The sequence below is a fragment of the Hesperophylax consimilis genome, chromosome 10 (assembly GCF_061612785.1).
Source record: "Hesperophylax consimilis isolate HC1 chromosome 10, BYU_Hcon_1.0, whole genome shotgun sequence".
In the NCBI taxonomy this organism is placed as follows: domain Eukaryota; kingdom Metazoa; phylum Arthropoda; class Insecta; order Trichoptera; family Limnephilidae; genus Hesperophylax; species Hesperophylax consimilis.
The window spans coordinates 18,950,252-18,968,039 of NC_142845.1; the positions used below are offsets into that span (position 1 = coordinate 18,950,252).

The following is a 17,788-nucleotide window of genomic DNA, read 5'->3' on the forward strand; positions in this document are numbered from 1 at the left end:
ATGGTGCTACTTTTTAAATAATTGTAAATTAGAACTGGAGATTTGTAACCATGTTTTTATATAACGTGCAAAACGAGGAAATAAGGCTTAAAATGAGATATACATCATAGATATAAACATTGCCAATATTTCAGGGGGATACTTTGAAAGTTGATGAAATTCACCAATATTTGACGAAAAATCACTACTGACAGCTACCTTAAGGTCAATCTACATAGGGTATATCGGAATATGTAAAATGATGATAAATTTGTATATATATATCAAACCTTTGTATGACCGTAGAATGGCAAATAAAATCATAGTGATAATTTTATATCTAAACGCAAAGGTATCGAAAAAAAATGGATGAGGGGAAAATAATTGATGGAACCAATAATTGATTTATTTATTAAGCCCTAATATCCTTTTAAATCAATATTACAGTTGTATGGTTACAATGAAAGAGCAGTATTTTGATTTAAACATTGTTTACACACTTTGTCATAATAAAAATGTATTCAGTTTATTGGTTTATTCATAATTTAAGAAAATCAATACATAATAATATCATTGTGCCTCGCTATAGAGTGAGATTCTGAGTATCGCTCTGGTGAGGGACCACCATTCAGAATTGAACATTGCTTGAATTGGCTTAGTTATGTTTAGTGACTAGATCTGGAAAAGACTAATACCTTGATACATTAAAATTGCCAAGAATACATACATTTCCTCTTTATTCGTGGGAGCCCATTTATTGGTACGCGCATGACGCTTAAATTGTTTTTTCGCAATCCATTGATCTGCATACCTGTTGGTCTCTCTCGCGATCAGTTCAACGAAATCTGCATCAAAGATTTTAAGAAAGGCATCCACAGGTTTGCCCATTTCGTCGGTATTGAAAGTTGGTCCCGGCGTGCCTGTGAAAGTCTCCCTTATCCCAGTAAAACGTAAGATATCATTAGACCAATCGAAAGAGTAACCTTCAGGCGGCAGAATCAAACGCATTGCCTCACTATCTACCTGGTCTTGTCTACTAAAGTCTATGGCCATAGCGGAGTTAGGTGAAACGTTGATAATATTATGATAAGGTATTGGCGGCATGCAGAAGGTATCCTCATCGCTCTCTTCGTGGTCGACGTCACTCGCTTCGTCATCCTCGTCGCTCGATCTGTCCATTTCTGAAACAACAGAAAACCCAAATTAATTTAATGTGTCTATATTACGATAACCCACTGCCTCTGGTACGGCTTATGACTCGCAATACGATGGTCGCGGGATCAAATCAAATAAATTATATTTGAATAATTAGTGTTATTTTCACACAAAATTCATTTAAAATAATATATATTATATTTGCGGCACGTTCCAGAGTGGAAGATACCCATAGTATCGCCCTGGTGTAAGACCCCATTCAGAATTGAAACGTTGCTTGAAATGGCTTTTGACGGCCGGCATAGTCCAGTGGTAACGCATTGGACTGCCATTCCGAAGGTCGCCGGTTCGAACCCGGCGTGCGCAAATAAATTTTATTTGATTGATTTGTGTTATTTCACAATTAATTAATTAAAATAATATATAGTATATTTGCGGCACGTTCCAGAGTGGAAGATACTACCAGTATCGCCCTGGTGTAAGACCACCATTCAGAATTGAAACGTTGCTCCAAATGGCTTTAGCCGTGTTTAGTGACTAGATCTGAATAGCCAGGTACTTCCTCTTTCCCTTCCCCACTTACCTTCAGCCTCACAACATCCCCCAATTGGGGATGCCATAGTCTCACTGGCTCCAGCTGAGGCTCTTGTGAGGTATTCATATTAAAAAAAATATAAAAAGTTAATCAAATACTTGAGGCGGGCAATGTCAGGAGTCAGAATAGCACAGTCAGGTAGGTATGGAATGAAGAAAAGAGTGTGTGTGCCAAGATCGAGTTGCATGGTGGTTCATCCTCTCTGCCTACCGAAATGGCGTGAAGGTAAGTTAGTTAGTTTTATAACTCACGGTTTCCAAGTACAGACTCTTCTAGTACAGCTGCCTCGTCCACGTTACTTTTTCTGCCCATGTCTGACTCTGAAATAAAAGAAAACACAAATTTACAGTAGAATTTGGATATAATGACTTTGCATTTAACGGTCTACTGTTTTAAGTGACGATAATGTAAACTCTAGTAAGGTTTCATAGCTTTTAGTAGGAAAACGTATCCGTTTAAAGTGACCAACTACGTAAAGCGACCTATTTTAATGATAATTTGTCCGGTTACAAAACCCACCTACCAATACAGCCTCGCAACACAATGAGTCCCGTGAAGCGAAAGTGTTTTTTCAATTTAAGAAAAAAATGCTGTATTACACCGTTTAGAAGCCGGTGAATCAAATGTAATCCTCGCAAAGAAGTTCGGCATGTCTTATTTCTCACTCTGCAATACCCGTTACAGAAAAAAGATGTGTAATGATGCATCCACGACATAACAACAATACATTTTGTATGTTTGTTATGTGGAATTTTTAAGTACTATGCTTATTTCCTGCCAATATACCAACAGTGAAACTGTGCTAGGGATATCAATATAAAATATAGATAATTGATTTTATATTGAGCCCCTGGTATGACATTTCAAAAAATAAACTCACCGTTCCCAAACGCCGACAATTCTTCGTAGAATGGTACGTCCACCCACAGTTCGCTGTGATAGCCGGCTTCCGGAGAGAAGAGTTCCCCACTCCGCGATGTCCCAGGTAACGGCTCGGGAGATGCTGCACGGATAGGCATAATTGGTGCATTGGGAGCCGTTGATTGGGTCTGTGCGGGAGTGGACATCCACGGTGGTGGTACGGGTCGTGGCAACGGTGAAGGCGTCCCTTGTGAAAAGGGACACGTTGTTCTCTCCGGAGATGGAATTCTGAAAACATTTACATAAATCATAGAAAATTGTTCTCATTCACGTGTGAAACAGTAAGTGCAGTATGTAAATAAACAATAAAATAAGAACTCTGTAAAATATGCACTGAATGTGCCAAATGCACAGAGCGCTGAACTTACCAACTCTCACTGTAAGAGTGGAACGCTGTCAGGAAAAAACAATAATATTGTACCAAGCATCTAAATACGATTACTTACTTTTGTTTAGTTTTTCTTGGAGGTGCGGTAGGGAGCAAAATGCGCGCCGCCTGCTTCTTGAATTTTCGGCTTTCCAGCTCTAGCCGGATGGAAGCAGGCAGGGCCCTAACAGCCTTTAGGGCCTTGACGCGATCCTCTCGCACCAGTAGCAAAGCAGGGTCGCTGTTTAAATAAATACAAATATATGATGAGTTCAACGGCCACAGCAAAGTACTTTCATAAAAAAACATTAAAAAATACTAACACTCCAGACGAGGCTGCAATTGCAGCTCTGCGTTGACGTCCACGTGCAGGTAGTCCGGCACCAGCTCGTACCCCACGTCTCCCTTTTCCTCTGCCTCCTCTTGCAGTCAGCACCGCTCTATAAATTTTAAATTGAAAACACTTAATGTAAGTACTTAAATGTTTAAATTTTGTTAAATATTGCACTAATATAAAATTTGAAAATAATTATTGGGTTGTGGAGTGATCCCTTTCCCTGGACGACAGCTGTTTCTGCACAAATTTGGTAAAAGTAAACAAATTAATTAATTATACAACTAAATTACTAAATTTTTATTGTGTGACGAAGGCTTTACACCATTTTACATGTGAAAAAGAGTCAACTTTTTGACATATGACTTAAAATAATTGGTTAGCAAATATCTGTATTAATAATGAACCAATTCAAATAAAACTTATATATATCTCTTTGTTTTGAATCACTGTGATGGAATATCTATATTTCAAATGCGCGAGTGCAGTATTTAAGACATTATTGTAAATCAAAAACAGATGACGTCTTCAGTTGACGTAATCTTACACAAAAACTTCAACCAAAACAATATAATACAAACAAACGAATTAAAAACGCATTTCAAAGATAGATAAGTCAATCATGATTACACAGATATATAATTATGCGTTAAAAACCCAATAAATTAATTACTTACGGCATTTTAGGAAGAGTCCAAAATTTCGTGAATGTTGAAAATTTATAATTTTGTTTTTGACAGGACGCCATAAAAAAACCGCGAAAACTCGTTAAATAACACTTCAAAGACAACGGATAAGTTCATAGACAAAGAGAATATATTATCAGCTATTCGATAAAACAAGTAGCTGGCCATGGAAACGTTTTAAATAATTACAATAAATATTTTACGAATGGTAGAAAAATCGGTCCATTTTTGGACCGATATCAATCGCAGAAAAATAAAAGTGGTCGATTTTTCGACCGAAATCGTTCCAGTGGTTAAAAAGAGGCATAATGTGGTCTACAGATCGATTTGCGGAGAATCACGAAGTGTTGATTTAGATATTGCTGAAGATTGGAAGCAGACAGATGTTCCGACGTTAATTGCAGACTATGCTCCCGGAGATATCTTCAATGCGGATGAGACTGGGCTGTTCTTCAGCGTACTACCGTCTAAGACATTCTGCTTTAAAGGGGAGGACTGTCACGGAGGAAAATTAAGCAAGATGAGGCTTACTGTTCTTTTGATTACGAATTCAGATGGCAGTGAGAAGCTTCCCCCATTTGTAATTGGGAAGTCTGTAAAGCCCCGCTGCTTCAAAAATGTGAGGTCGCTGCCAACAAAATATGCAGCTAATAAAAAGGCATGGATGACTTCAACCTTATTCGAAAAGCAACTTACTGCATTAGACGCTTTGATGGGAGTAAAAAATCGGAAAATTGTATTATTCCTTGATCGGTGCCCTGCGCACCCCACAAATCTGACACTGAGGAATGTTAAGTTGGCATTTTTTCCACCCAACTGCACGAGTGAACTGCAACCTCTGGATTTGGGGATAATCCGTTCATTCAAGCACTACTACCGAAAAAACTTGGTAAATAAGTTATTGTCTGAGCTAGAACGAGGTGAGGACCCCAAAAAGTTTAAAATATCCATTTTAGATGCAATGCATTATATTGTAAAGGCATGGGGTGAAATTACGGACGTGACGATAAAAAATTGTTTCTGGAAAGCTGGGATAAACAAGGAGCAGGAGGCAGCGGCAGAAGAAGATACCGAGGATCATATTATTGATAGCTGGGAAAGGATTTCTGATCAACCCTTGGAGGACTTCATGAACCTCGACTCCAACGTGATGACGTCAGACTTGGTGGAAGTGGACGACATCGTGGACAGTCATGTAGCACCAGAAAACTCGTCCTGTGAAGAAGAGCCATCCGATGAAGAAGAGAATGTGATCCCAACAAAAGAAGAAGCGATGAAGTACATCGAGGGTCTTAAAACCTATTTTTCAAGCATTGGCGGTGTTCGAGAAGAAACTTTTAAATGTCTATACAAGATCGAAAAAGAAATAGAACAGAAAAAAAAAATGCAACAAACTAATCTACGTGATTTTTTTAATAAAAAATAAAATTTAAAATGTGTTTTTCTTCAATACCCCATGATATATATGATTTTTTTTTAATGAAAAGGTTCTTTTCTTCAGTATCCCTAATATATTTATACACAATTTTTGTAATAAAAAATAAAATTCAATACCCCCCATTTACATTTTCCCTCCGTTTAGGTTTTTTTTTTTCAGTCCCTTAAAAAACGTAAAATAGGGGTTTTACTGTATTTATAGATAACTCCAAAGCGTTTGATACAATTGACCCACAGAAATTATTAAAAATCTTAGAAGCAATTGGAATTAGAGGTAACCTACTTAATTTGTTTAAAAATTATTTATAATAGACATATCTGTGTAAAAATATTAGAAAAAATGAGCTGGAGGAAAAAAATCTATGCTGTAGTCCCGCAGGGGTCGATTTTGGGTCCAATCCTTTATATTATATTTGTATCAATAATGAAAAAAATATTTAAGACACTTTGTATATGCTGACGACACTGCTCTTGTCATATCCGATGAACAATTATCCATTGCGATTAAATATATGCAACATGACTTTACGTCCCTGATAAAATGGTCACATGACGCAGGTCTAATCATTAATACCAAGAAAACTAAATTGATGTACATACGGTCTCCACATGCTTCATTTCAGATCATGCCTAAAATAATTTCACATAACTTTATATGTATTCATCAAAACATTTTACAGCCCTGTATGTGTGAAAGTATTGAACTGGTAAATGAATACGTTTATTTGGGGGTGACTGTTGATTGTCATTTCAAATGGGATACACAAATAAACAAAACTTGCAAGCGGCTGAGAGCGATAGTGGGTAGGATATACAAACTGAAATGTTTCGTTCCGGTGAATATTTTAAAAATTATTTACCTATCACTCGCAGAATCAACTTTACGGTATGGTTTAACTACTTGGGGTCACTCTTGTAAAACTAATTTAAACCACCTGCAATCAGTACAAAATTCTATGGTTAAGTTATTAGCTCAAAAACATATTTTTTCACAGAGACGAAACATATCATTGTTGTATCGGAATTTAACAATATTACCGGTGCAGGCCTTATGGTACAAAACATTGATTCAACATATATCTGAGTCTGATTATAAAAAGAAAGTGGAACATGAATATAATACAAGGTTTTCAAAGAATGAAGGAATGCTTGTTCCAAAATATAATAATAAATACGGACGGCGAACCCTAGAATTTAACGTGCCAAAAATGCTTAACATGTTACCCATTAATATAAAAAATTGCGATTCTACAAATAGATTGAGATATATGCTGAAACAATGGTTACTAAATAGAGATATTTTATATTAATTTAGGTGTGTTAATTGTATAGTTATAGTAATAATAGTATGTGTGTATGTATGTAATTGATCATTAACATCCTGTTGACAAATTGCTTTATTGCAGTTTAACGGGATTGTAGCTTGAAAACCAATAAAAAAAAATTAAAAAAATTTGATATTATTTTATTAATGGAAAATAATACATTACACCACACAAAGGAAATATAAACATTGAGGGAACAAACCCCTTTAAAAACATGACAGATAAACCCTGGAATGAGCCGATCAGGTTCTGCCCCATCCTGAAATTTATGTTTAATAAATTGCTCCAACAATAGAGACACATCTCGTACTGAGGAAACTCCAGCTTCAACAAGCCTGTTGATCTCCTGTATCAGGTCAGGATGAATTTGTTGGGTCATCTTGGCCGCGTCTCTGCTGTGGTTGTGGCTCGCTTCTCCGGTTGCCGAGACGTAATAACGTAGCACACATTTAGGTGGGCTGGTGGATTGAAGGGCTGCCTTCACTTGTTTCAGAATCTGAAAACAAGCCACAATGTTTTACTATAAATAAAAATAACAGAACCCTACAAAAACAGTAATTATTGGTTTGGTAGGCAGTAAAAAATATAAAATAATATTTTCAACAAAAAAATATCTGATTTCCTGAAGGGCACAGGGAAGTATGCTTCACACCTTCTATTTTGCAGTGTTGAGGCCCTGGGAATCATATTTCCGGCCATGGTACTGTGCTGACATCTACCATGGCAGCACAGTCAAATTCAATAGATAAGAATGTTGAAAACGTGTTTAAGTAAGCGATGGGAAGTTGCGTATTCCCACCACATTTCCTTCTAAACAAATGTGTGTTGTCCAAAACGGTATTTGTATAACGTTGCATCTAACCAGTGTTGTGTAGTATCTAGATACATTTTTGTGTATCTGTATCTAGCTATATTTCTATAACTGTATCTGTATCTAGATACATTTTTACTAGTATCTGACACCTCAGATACTCAGATACTTTCAGATACTTTATTTTCGAAGTGAAATTCTTTACCGATTTTCTCTAGTTAATTTTAAAGTTTTCTAACAGATTCAGCTAGTGGGTACCTTTGTCCATCTAGTGTATAATATTTTATAGCAGTTTATATACATGCATTTTAGGGGTCCTAACCCGAGTAACCGAGTAACCGAGTACCCGGGTACCCCCGTTTATAAAAAAAATGAATTTAAAAAATAAAATAAAAATAATGAATAATTAAATTTTTTTTTTTTAATTTTCCATCAGAACCCAAAGTAATCAAGTTGCACATAGTTCACGTATGTTTTATTTATCCAAGGGGCGTCTGGTACCCGGGTAGTAATATGCTACCCGGGTACTCGCGAGGACCCCTAATGCATTTATGTTATCACCGCTTGCAGGCCAATTTGCCAATATCTTTTTGGGCAACGAATAAAACAAGCAAGTGTAAATATGTAAAATAATCACAAGCGTTTACGTCTACCGTCTTTAAGAAATTAAAGTAATCGCTGTTTTCGATAATATATATATTTTTTTAAGTTTTCCCCCAAAAAAGAAGAAAAGTATCCGAGTATCTGTGAGTTACTTTTAAAAAGTATATGTATCTACATACAGATACAATTTTATATCTGGCTACAAATTTTGCCAAGTATATCTGTATCTGTATCTAGATACTTTTAAAAAGTATCTGACACAACACTGCATCTAACTATAGTGAAAACATTAAAATAATGTTATAAAGTGATTGCCCATGTAGGGATAAGCAGAGAAAAGAAACTATCATACCTTCGTTTTTGCTCTTTCTGCAATTTGAGGTGGAACAGGAAATTCTGGAAAATATTTTATTTGTTTCACACTCATCATTGCGGGACAACCAAGCTTCTTGGAGTCCAAAACCCGGAACCTCTTCTTCTTATGGTTTGGGTGATCAGCCTGAAAGAACAATTCAAGGTATATGGTCTAATAGGCTTATACGCATAAGACGCCTATTATTTATGCAGCAAATAAATTGCCCATGGTTAATTTATTTGACGCAGATGATTAACTTTTACAAAAGTTGTTAGGGCCTATGCAATGTTGACATTAGTATAAAATTACAAGTGTGGTTATAATCCAGTGTGATATGAATTAAAAATGTGAAATGAGATATAGCTGTAGGGGCTTTAATTAATTTGGCACTTTGAGCATGGTCTTCTTTAGACTAACACGACATGAGGATGTGTTACGAGCCACGGCACACTTTTAAACACACAAAGATGAATTGTAATTGGTGTGATTGTCGTGTTAATCTAAATGAGACGGAGCTCCAACTGCCATATTAGGAAGACCCCTGGTGTAATCTAGTCCTAGATTACCTAGGCCCAGGCCCATCGCTTTTTTTTGTTTTAAACACATCACCGACGATATGGTGATCATTTTGGGGTTATAGACATTAATCTTGGACCAGAGAGTCCTCGGTGCTCTGTCAATGCTACTATTGAAAGACGAGGGGGAGTAGGCCTAGCTGATGTGGTTCAAGGGTGTATTAACATACCAATTCAACTCTCTTTTCTTCTTTTTATTTGGGCGGTGTAGTCGGGGGCCTTGGGCGCACTCTCTGTACGCATTCATACCGAATGTAAATGGCAGCCCAAAAAAATGGAATCCCAAAGAACTCCACTGTAGGCGGGCAGAACGTGTATACTGCATCTGAAAGATTGGAAATGTTAATTTCGAATAACTCGTAAATATCAGCAGCTGCTTATGAACTGAAGAAATGGGAAGGCCTACCATAGACCTAGGCCCTAAGGTTTAGAACTTACCTCCCAACTTCTTTTTCATACTGTCTCTCGTTGAAAAAGAGTGCCCCAACGCGTTCACAGAACACAGACATTTTTTTTTTTTTTTTTTTTTTTTTTTTTTGTTACATACATGGTTTTAAAATACAAATTATGTTTTTTACATACATATTAAAAAAAGAAAGAAACAATGCGAATTACAGAAAAGTATATGTACACATGCACATATGTATACATATATAGTGTATTACACACCATACATAACATACACACACAATACACGTACACACACACGAGTTCATAAACAGCATATACATAAAAATAATAATATGCATAAATGTATGATAGCAAAAAAATCCCACATAGGCATTAGGGTGGAACACTTTTGTATGAAAAATTTTTTTTTTTCGAAATTCGAATTGGAATACCAGAGAAAAGTTGCTTTATGTAATTCTAAATAACAGTTCTCAATTTGGAACTTCTAGCTCGACATCTTGAGGTCCCGCCAGAGACTTGAAATTTTATTTTTTAAGTTTTTACAGACGTTTTGTATTAAACACCCTATAAACAAAATAATAAGTAAATATAATATGTTATGCATGAAATGATAAAATAAAAGTAGATTTTAATTAATAAAAACATTTATTTCAAAATTAAACACAGATTAAGAAAGTTATGTTGGTATGAATAAAATCATTTTTTATAGCAAAAAACCATTTTTAGGTTCAAACTTTGGCATGAGTTTTAGAGATGCTAATTTAGATTTTATAAATCCCTCTCGTCTTATCTTGTCGAATGCACTTAGAACTGCTTCTGTCACAACTTTTACAAATCTTTCCACAGCCTAGGTATGGCAAGTCAGTCTCATAAACTTCAACAATGTATCTTCTCCATTTTCAATAAGATCTTGTAACTGACCATCGGAAATATTCATCAGTATTGAGGGTTCGTATATATTTTGTTGCCAGTCAATCATGTCTATGTAAGAACATGCATTTAAGTTCACTTTTGGCACCTCAAAAATGCGCGAAACAGATTTTTTATTAACTTGACGAGCCTTTTAAATGCGTCTTGCAGCGAGTTCTCTAATGTGCTTACATGAATCTGTTATCATACTCAACAACAAGTTTTCTGGATGAGCGAAGTAACTGGTACAAATTATAACAGGGTCCACTATCACTAACAACTCGTTGGACAAATATCTAGTGCTGTTAATGAGCTTCCATAAATGATTTGAACCATCTTTGCAGGATGAATGTGTTTTGATAGTAAACCAGACAGGAGCGTATGATTATACGAAAAACGTTGCTAAAGTCACAAGATTTTGTTGTGGATTTTCTGCAGAAATATACAAATGCAGTATGCGATTAGCTCTTGTCATCCAGCGGGCATGGGGTAGTTTACCTGAGCTTCTCTTTAATAAATCCAGGAGACCAGGATCCATTTATGACAGCAGTAGTAATTTCTTGTAAATATTTCTGGTCTGTACTGAGATCTGTGGATATTTGTGGAGGTAGTTCACCTTCTATCTTCTCAAAGTTAGCCAACGGCAGCGTCTCGCATATCTCTAATGCTTTGCCAATTTGACCTGCAAATGATTTAGGTCCTGCAGTAGGGCCATCCAAATAGGTAAACAAATGCCTCAATGGTAACTCATTGGAGTGTAAGAGACAAATTATCCATTGCAATGGTCGAGATTGTCTGTTTTCCCTGTATTTGTGTGTTTTTCCATCACAGCCAACAGCCATTAAACCATCTAGTGATATCTTTTCAGTCATTTAAAATCTGTGGATAGCTCTTTCAATATTTCTTGCACTGCCCGATGTTGGAACCCCATACCCGACATAAACAGTACCTGGTTCTTTTATAATCGAAATATTTTTCTCTTGTACAATCACTCTAAGCCTCTTCGATCTTTTTAAAACAGTTTTAGCCGTCTTGTCTTTCCTTCCATCGAAATATAATGAAGGAATTTCTGTTACTCTTTCTTCGGTTAAAATTTGCTCGCGTCTAATTCTGCCTTATTGTTCTTAGTTTCATCCTATCTATTATGCCTCATTTCTTGTTTGAGAGTACGTAATCTTCTATTTAGCATTTTTTTACTATGGATAAGATCAGTTCTTCCTAAAGCCATTAGTCAGTTAGTGCGTTGGTCTTCTTAAAACATTTGTTCCTCTTTTGGAACTTTTTTTTTCTCTCAAACAAGTACAGCTTACAAATTCTTGACATTTACTTGCAGCTATGTCAAAAATCTTTCTACTCTGTACTCTGAACTCTTCTAAATTTTCTTCCTTAAGTTTCTTCAAAGACTTTTTCAAATTATAACACTTCGAGTGATAACTTTTTAGTAACTGTAAGATTATTTTGTGTGTGACAATTGGAATCGAAGATTTTATCCACAATTCTTCAATTTTCGTTCAAACTACTACGGCAATTTCCAAATACGTAGATTCTTTTGTTGTGTTATTCCTTACTTTTAAGTCTTGTCTAACCCATTCGTAGAATTTCATCACATTTTCATACGTAGGTAGGATATTCTCTTTCAACTCTGCACTTACACCAAATATCGGACATTTTAAATTTTGTCTTCTAGAAATCAGTTTAATTCACTTAAAAAACCTTTATCAATAAGTAGTCGTGAATATAATTGACGCGCGACCTTTCACCTGAGACAATTATCGACAGTAGTTTAAACAAAATAACTGCATTTCGTAGATTGTCAGGTGCCGCTCTCCGCTTCGTCCCGCACTTTGCACCTCTGTTACAGCGCCAAAGTATATTAAAATAAAGAAATATTTGATTGCAATAGCTAGTTAACTATATTTGAATATGTTTTTAAATAAAATAAACCTATTTTAATAAATTCTGTACTATTTTCTAGGCCGCGCAAATATCCCATAAACTGTCGTTTTTGTAAATGTTCGATGTCTTGGCGGGGGCTCTTACCGTTGTCTGATATTTTTTATATTTTTAATTGAGGTAATTGATGGCAATTGGCAACTTAATACAACTATTCCAAATCAGAATTAGAAAAAAAAAATTTCGTTCCGCCCTAATAGGCATCGCCAGTTCGTGGGTATACTTGTGTTTCTTTAAGGCAGTTCAGTTAAAATTACTCTAAATATACATATTTTATCTTTGTAGAAAATTGAAAAGAAAAGAATGAAAATATTTATAGTAAAATCATTATTTACTGTATTTACGGGATTAAATATGAAAAATAAAAGTTAATAAGGATTTGTTAAAAGTTAATAGAGATTAAGATCAGATGTTACAGCAGGTAAATATTAATATCTATGGTATTTATCCAAGACTTTATTACATTTTTATGTTTCCTGTAGGATGATATATTTTCACATTTGATTTCTGTATTGGTATAAAGTGCATTATAAATTTTTGGTGTAATAAAATAAGCATGTCTTTGCGCAAGCCTTGTTTTGCACAGTGGAACTTTAAATACATTATTTACCCTATTACTAGACCGATTTTCATTTTTTATAAAAAGAAAATTTCGAGCAAATATATATTTTAAACATTGTGTACAGTAAATTTTTCTTATCTCTAACAATTTAGCCTCTTCGAATAATTGCAAGGAGGGGTAGGTCATATCTTTATGCAACATTATTTTTAGTATTAGTTTTTGTGTTATTTCCAGTGGCTTAATATGGGTGTTATAAATCCCCCCCCATGCAATTATTCCATAAGATACTGATGATTGCACCAATGCATGATACACCAATTTGATTCTTTTGATATCTACTATGTTATTTAAACGTTTAAAAATATAAGTTAAATATCTAAGTTTATTTACAAGCTTTTCTACGTGATTTGTCCATTTGAGTTGGCTGTCTATTATAATTCCTAAATATTTAACTGTATTCCCCGATTTCATTTCTGTACAGTTAGTGCATAAGACAGGATTGCAAGTATTTTTGTGAAACCTTATACTTAGATGAGTTAAGGGTGCCGCTTTTTTGGTATTATAAAAAGGAATATATATAGTTTTTTCACAGTTCAGAGTTAGAAGGTTTTGATTGAGCCATTCTTTGACAATAATTGTGCACTTATTTGCATTTTTAGAGACCTCGTCCCAGGATTTACCATGAACTGTGATTGCAGTATCGTCAGCATACGAGAAAAGTTTTCCCGGAATACTAATATTACATAGGTCATTAATATAAATTAGAAACAAAAGCGGACCTATAACTGTTCCTTGTGGAACCCCATGTCTCATAGATGCTGGTTTACTAATATTTACGCCAATTTTTGTGGATTGTCTGCGATCAAGTAAATAATTTGTTAAAAGTGACAGACAATTATTTTTGATTCCCATATTATTAAGTTTTCCAAGCAGTTTATTATGATTGACGGTATCAAAAGCCTTTTTTAGGTCTAAGAATATTGTTAAACTTTTCATATTCGAATCTAGATTGGTGTATAATTTTTTTGTTAGATTAAATAAAGCATCATCAGTACTAAGACCTGATCTGAAACCATATTGGTGTGGTGACAAGAGTGCATTAGATTCTAGAAACTCTAGTACTTGTATCTTTATGATTTTTTCTAATATCTTTGCAAGTTGGGATATCAGCGATATTGGTCTGTAGTTGTCAAGTTTAGAGATCGATCCAGATTTATGTATGGGTACAATAATTGAGAGTTTAAATGCATTTGGGAAAATGTTTTTTTCAAGGCAAGAATTAAAAATGTGTTGTAAGGGCATAGAAATGTGTTGTTTAATAGACTTGATTGTGATACAGCTTAATTTTTTTTTTTTTTTTTTTTTTTATTTATTCTTTAATATATTTGTTAAACAATGGTATAGTATATTGTCCTCCACGCTAGGAGTTCACCTGTGTTGTGTTCATCTGGACCATTGGCTGTATTTGTTTTAAGATTGTCAATGTGTTTTATAATTTCAGATTCAGTTATCCGTTTAAATTGAGATAAATTAGGAGTATATTCGGGGGTGGGTATGTCTATTTGGGTTGATTTATGTATACTGTTTTGAAATGAGGGATTATTATTTATTAAATCTGCGGCAACGTTTGTAAAGAAATCATTGAATTTATTTGCGATTTTTCCTACATCCGTTATGACTATTTTATCGTCTGTTACAATTTTTTCGGGAAATCTTTTTATTTTGTGTGTTCTATTCGTTATTTCATTTATGACTTGCCATGTTTTTTTAGAATCATTATCAGCTTTTTGCAATTGGTTTGCATAGTATTCTTGTTTACATTTCTTCATAAGAATATTAAAAAAATTTCTATAGATTATGTATTGCTGACGTAAATTTCCATTAGATGGTACACCTTTTACCATACAGTAATTCTCATGGTTTTTGTAAATTTTGTACAGTTTGTTCCTGTGTTGACTTGCAATTATCAGTCCACGCGTGATCCATGGTTTAATTTTTTTATGTTTTCTTTTAGGTGTTCGTGTTAATTCTAGACTATTTTTGATATTATTATTTAATATCGAATAGAATGTATTCAGTGATTGATTTGGGTCATCATTGGATAAAACTTGGTTCCAAGTTTCTTTTTTTAGAGAATTGTTTAGTGTTTGGTAGTTAATTTTATTTTTTTCCACTTGTTGTTCTTTAGTTGTATGATGAAAATTTAATTTACTGTGACCGAAAAAGGTTGAGTAGTGGTCTGTGATATCGAATTTTAGGACAGCTGATCTGGGTATAAAATTTTTATTAGTTTTGAGTAATATATGATCGAGGCAAGAATCAGCGTGATGGCCATATCTAGTGGGTTTATTTATGTAAGACAGATAACCCTCGCTATATATAACATTTAGATATTCGTTTGCAATAGGGTTTAGGATCGAATTATCAATGTTGATGTTTATATCACCTACAATAAATGAGAAATCGGATTGATTGCAATTATTTTCATTTATAAAATATTTAAGTTCTGTAATAAAGGATTTAGAGTCTAAGGAAGGGGAGCGATATATAGCAAGTATAGAGTATGTTTTACTGTTATGTGTGAAGGATAAATGTATGGCATTAGAATACTTAAATTTGGGGATATTAATTATTACGTTAGTTATTTTATTTGAACTGTAAAATATTGAGAGACCATCGTGAGAAGTATGTTTACAGGGTAGTGAGTAAGTCTCATAATCGGAGATGTGGTAGGGTATTGAGTCACGCATTTGCGTTTCGGTAAGTATGATTACATATGGACGAAAATCAAGAGAATTGAGGAAAATACAGAAATCATCAAAATGTTTGCGTATGCTTCTTATATTTAAATTTATTAAATTGAAATCTGTATTTCCCTCAATTATGTAGTTATTTAGTTCTGTCATATTTTCATAAACCTTAGTGTCTGGGACCGAAAAATCGTCATAGTAATCCATTTTCAAATTTAATTATAAAAATTTCTTACTCTAGTAGGTACATGATTATTGGGTTGGAATGTCGTTAACATCATTTATTCTTATTATAGGGGATTCTTCGTTCTTTCTCAGTAATACATTTCCATCCTTCGTCCAAACGTATTTATATCCCAAAGATTTGGTAGATTTTGTTAACCAAAGAAGTTTATCAACATGAACATGCTTCATAATTTACTTCATTGTCAATGTATCCACTGATAACACCCGTCTCTGAATTCTTTTTGAAATTACTTAACGAAACTTCTAAAAGACGGTATAAACCGGCACACAAAGACGCCATTTCTGATGATTTCTGACGTTTCGTTTCACTGCCAACCGCGTTTCACTGATTTTGCATTACAGGCAGTGAGAAACAATTTACTCGGAACACACTCGGGTATGCTCGGATATGTTGGCCACGCCCCTGTCGACTAGTCGCTGTGCATATAGCGACTCCCGATTAGTAAAGTGTTTTCTGATGTCAATCTAGCGTTAAAAAACAGACCTTCGTTTTCTACAGGAAAAAAGTTTGTTTTTCGATAATACCTACACATAAACCAAAAAAAATAGATACTGAAGCTATTGGGTTACAAAAGTATTCCTAATTCATAAAGTAATTTTTGCAAATAGAATAATAAATTCTCCAAACATTCTTCTCACACAGTAGTGGGCATAAATAAACCAATCAGTAGTGGGTTTTTATTGACCATACACTATTGTTTAGGTCAGTACTACATAAAAACTGAAACACACTTCAGATATAACTTACTGGCAACATTGTGGGTAGAGAAGGACCTGTTGGCTATCACTGCGGTACCGGCTACCGGGTCCGGCTACCGGTGAACCGGCTTCGTTTTCCGAAAACCAATTTATTTTAGAAACAGTTCCCAGCATGTTCTCAGTGGCTTGCGTTGCCAAAAAGTAGAAACCTTTAATTCCTCAAATTGTAGTAATGTTAGTGTTTGGTTATTGGAAATTTCTGTTTTAAATTAACTCAAAAATTCAAAACAAACCAGCTCCTTCACATTTTGGCCCGGTATTACAGTATACCCATGAATTTTATGGGTTTTCAGATAAGCTTAGTACATAACACGTATACAGGTCAAAAGTACTCATAGATATAAGCTTTGATTATATAAATGTCTAGATAGAGTGTCGCACTGTTATTCCGACAAAAAGAACAGGCCAGATTTGAAATACTTGTGTGCGTGTCACGCACACAAGTATACGCAACTTATATCGTTGACGTAAGCGCTTAACGTCACTGTAGGCGTATTGAGTGATACCAGCTCCCTAGTATTTCCCAAAAAAGTTGGGGAAAAATATGTTTCGATTTTGCGGGACCTATAATTCGTTTAATTTTGAATTCATTTAAGTAAGATAGTTTTCTACATAAATATAGTGATATAAATGAAAAGAAAATCATTGTTAAAAGAGATTTATTTTTATTTGATTATTTTTAACAAATAAACAAGAAATACGGAAAATAACGTCTTTGGCAAGGAAATGATCAGAGCAAATAACAGATGTTTTAGCTGGTTGCCAGACATCCTCTCCGCGGCTTTTTCTTATTATTTCTATCCACTTACTTCTTAATATAGGATCATTAGGTATTCTGTAAAATATGCATGAATAAAATTAAAAGTTTACTTGATACTTCACCAAACAAACTTGTCACATTTTTTGTAATTTTAATAGATAAACAAATTTCAAATTCATAACTTTTTTAAATATAGTGTCAACGCGAAGAATTTACAAACACTTAAACACAAAGACAAACTTTCACATTTATAATATTATTATATATAGTGTACTTTGGGTAATTATTAAAACCT

At 34.4% G+C, this 17,788-nt stretch overlaps 1 protein-coding gene and 1 long non-coding RNA gene across 2 annotated transcripts; both read right to left on the reverse strand.

Moving 5' to 3' along the window:
- Positions 1-651: 651 nt before the first annotated feature.
- On the reverse strand, positions 652-4,078 carry LOC149420420 (uncharacterized). The gene is made up of 7 exons (XM_089636357.1): positions 4,029-4,078; positions 3,341-3,457; positions 3,097-3,258; positions 2,610-2,878; positions 1,981-2,049; positions 1,003-1,160; positions 652-657 (listed from the first exon to the last, which is right to left on the reverse strand). Exons 1-7 carry the CDS (start codon positions 4,031-4,033, stop codon positions 652-654), a joined length of 786 nt encoding a protein of 261 aa, XP_089492483.1. The 5' UTR covers positions 4,034-4,078.
- A 2,963-nt stretch (positions 4,079-7,041) lies between these two features.
- LOC149420421 (uncharacterized) lies at positions 7,042-9,650 on the reverse strand. Its single transcript, XR_016302705.1, has 4 exons — positions 9,582-9,650; positions 9,314-9,468; positions 8,566-8,712; positions 7,042-7,295 (listed from the first exon to the last, which is right to left on the reverse strand). It is a non-coding gene; the product is annotated as an uncharacterized LOC149420421 (long non-coding RNA).
- Positions 9,651-17,788: the final 8,138 nt, after the last annotated feature.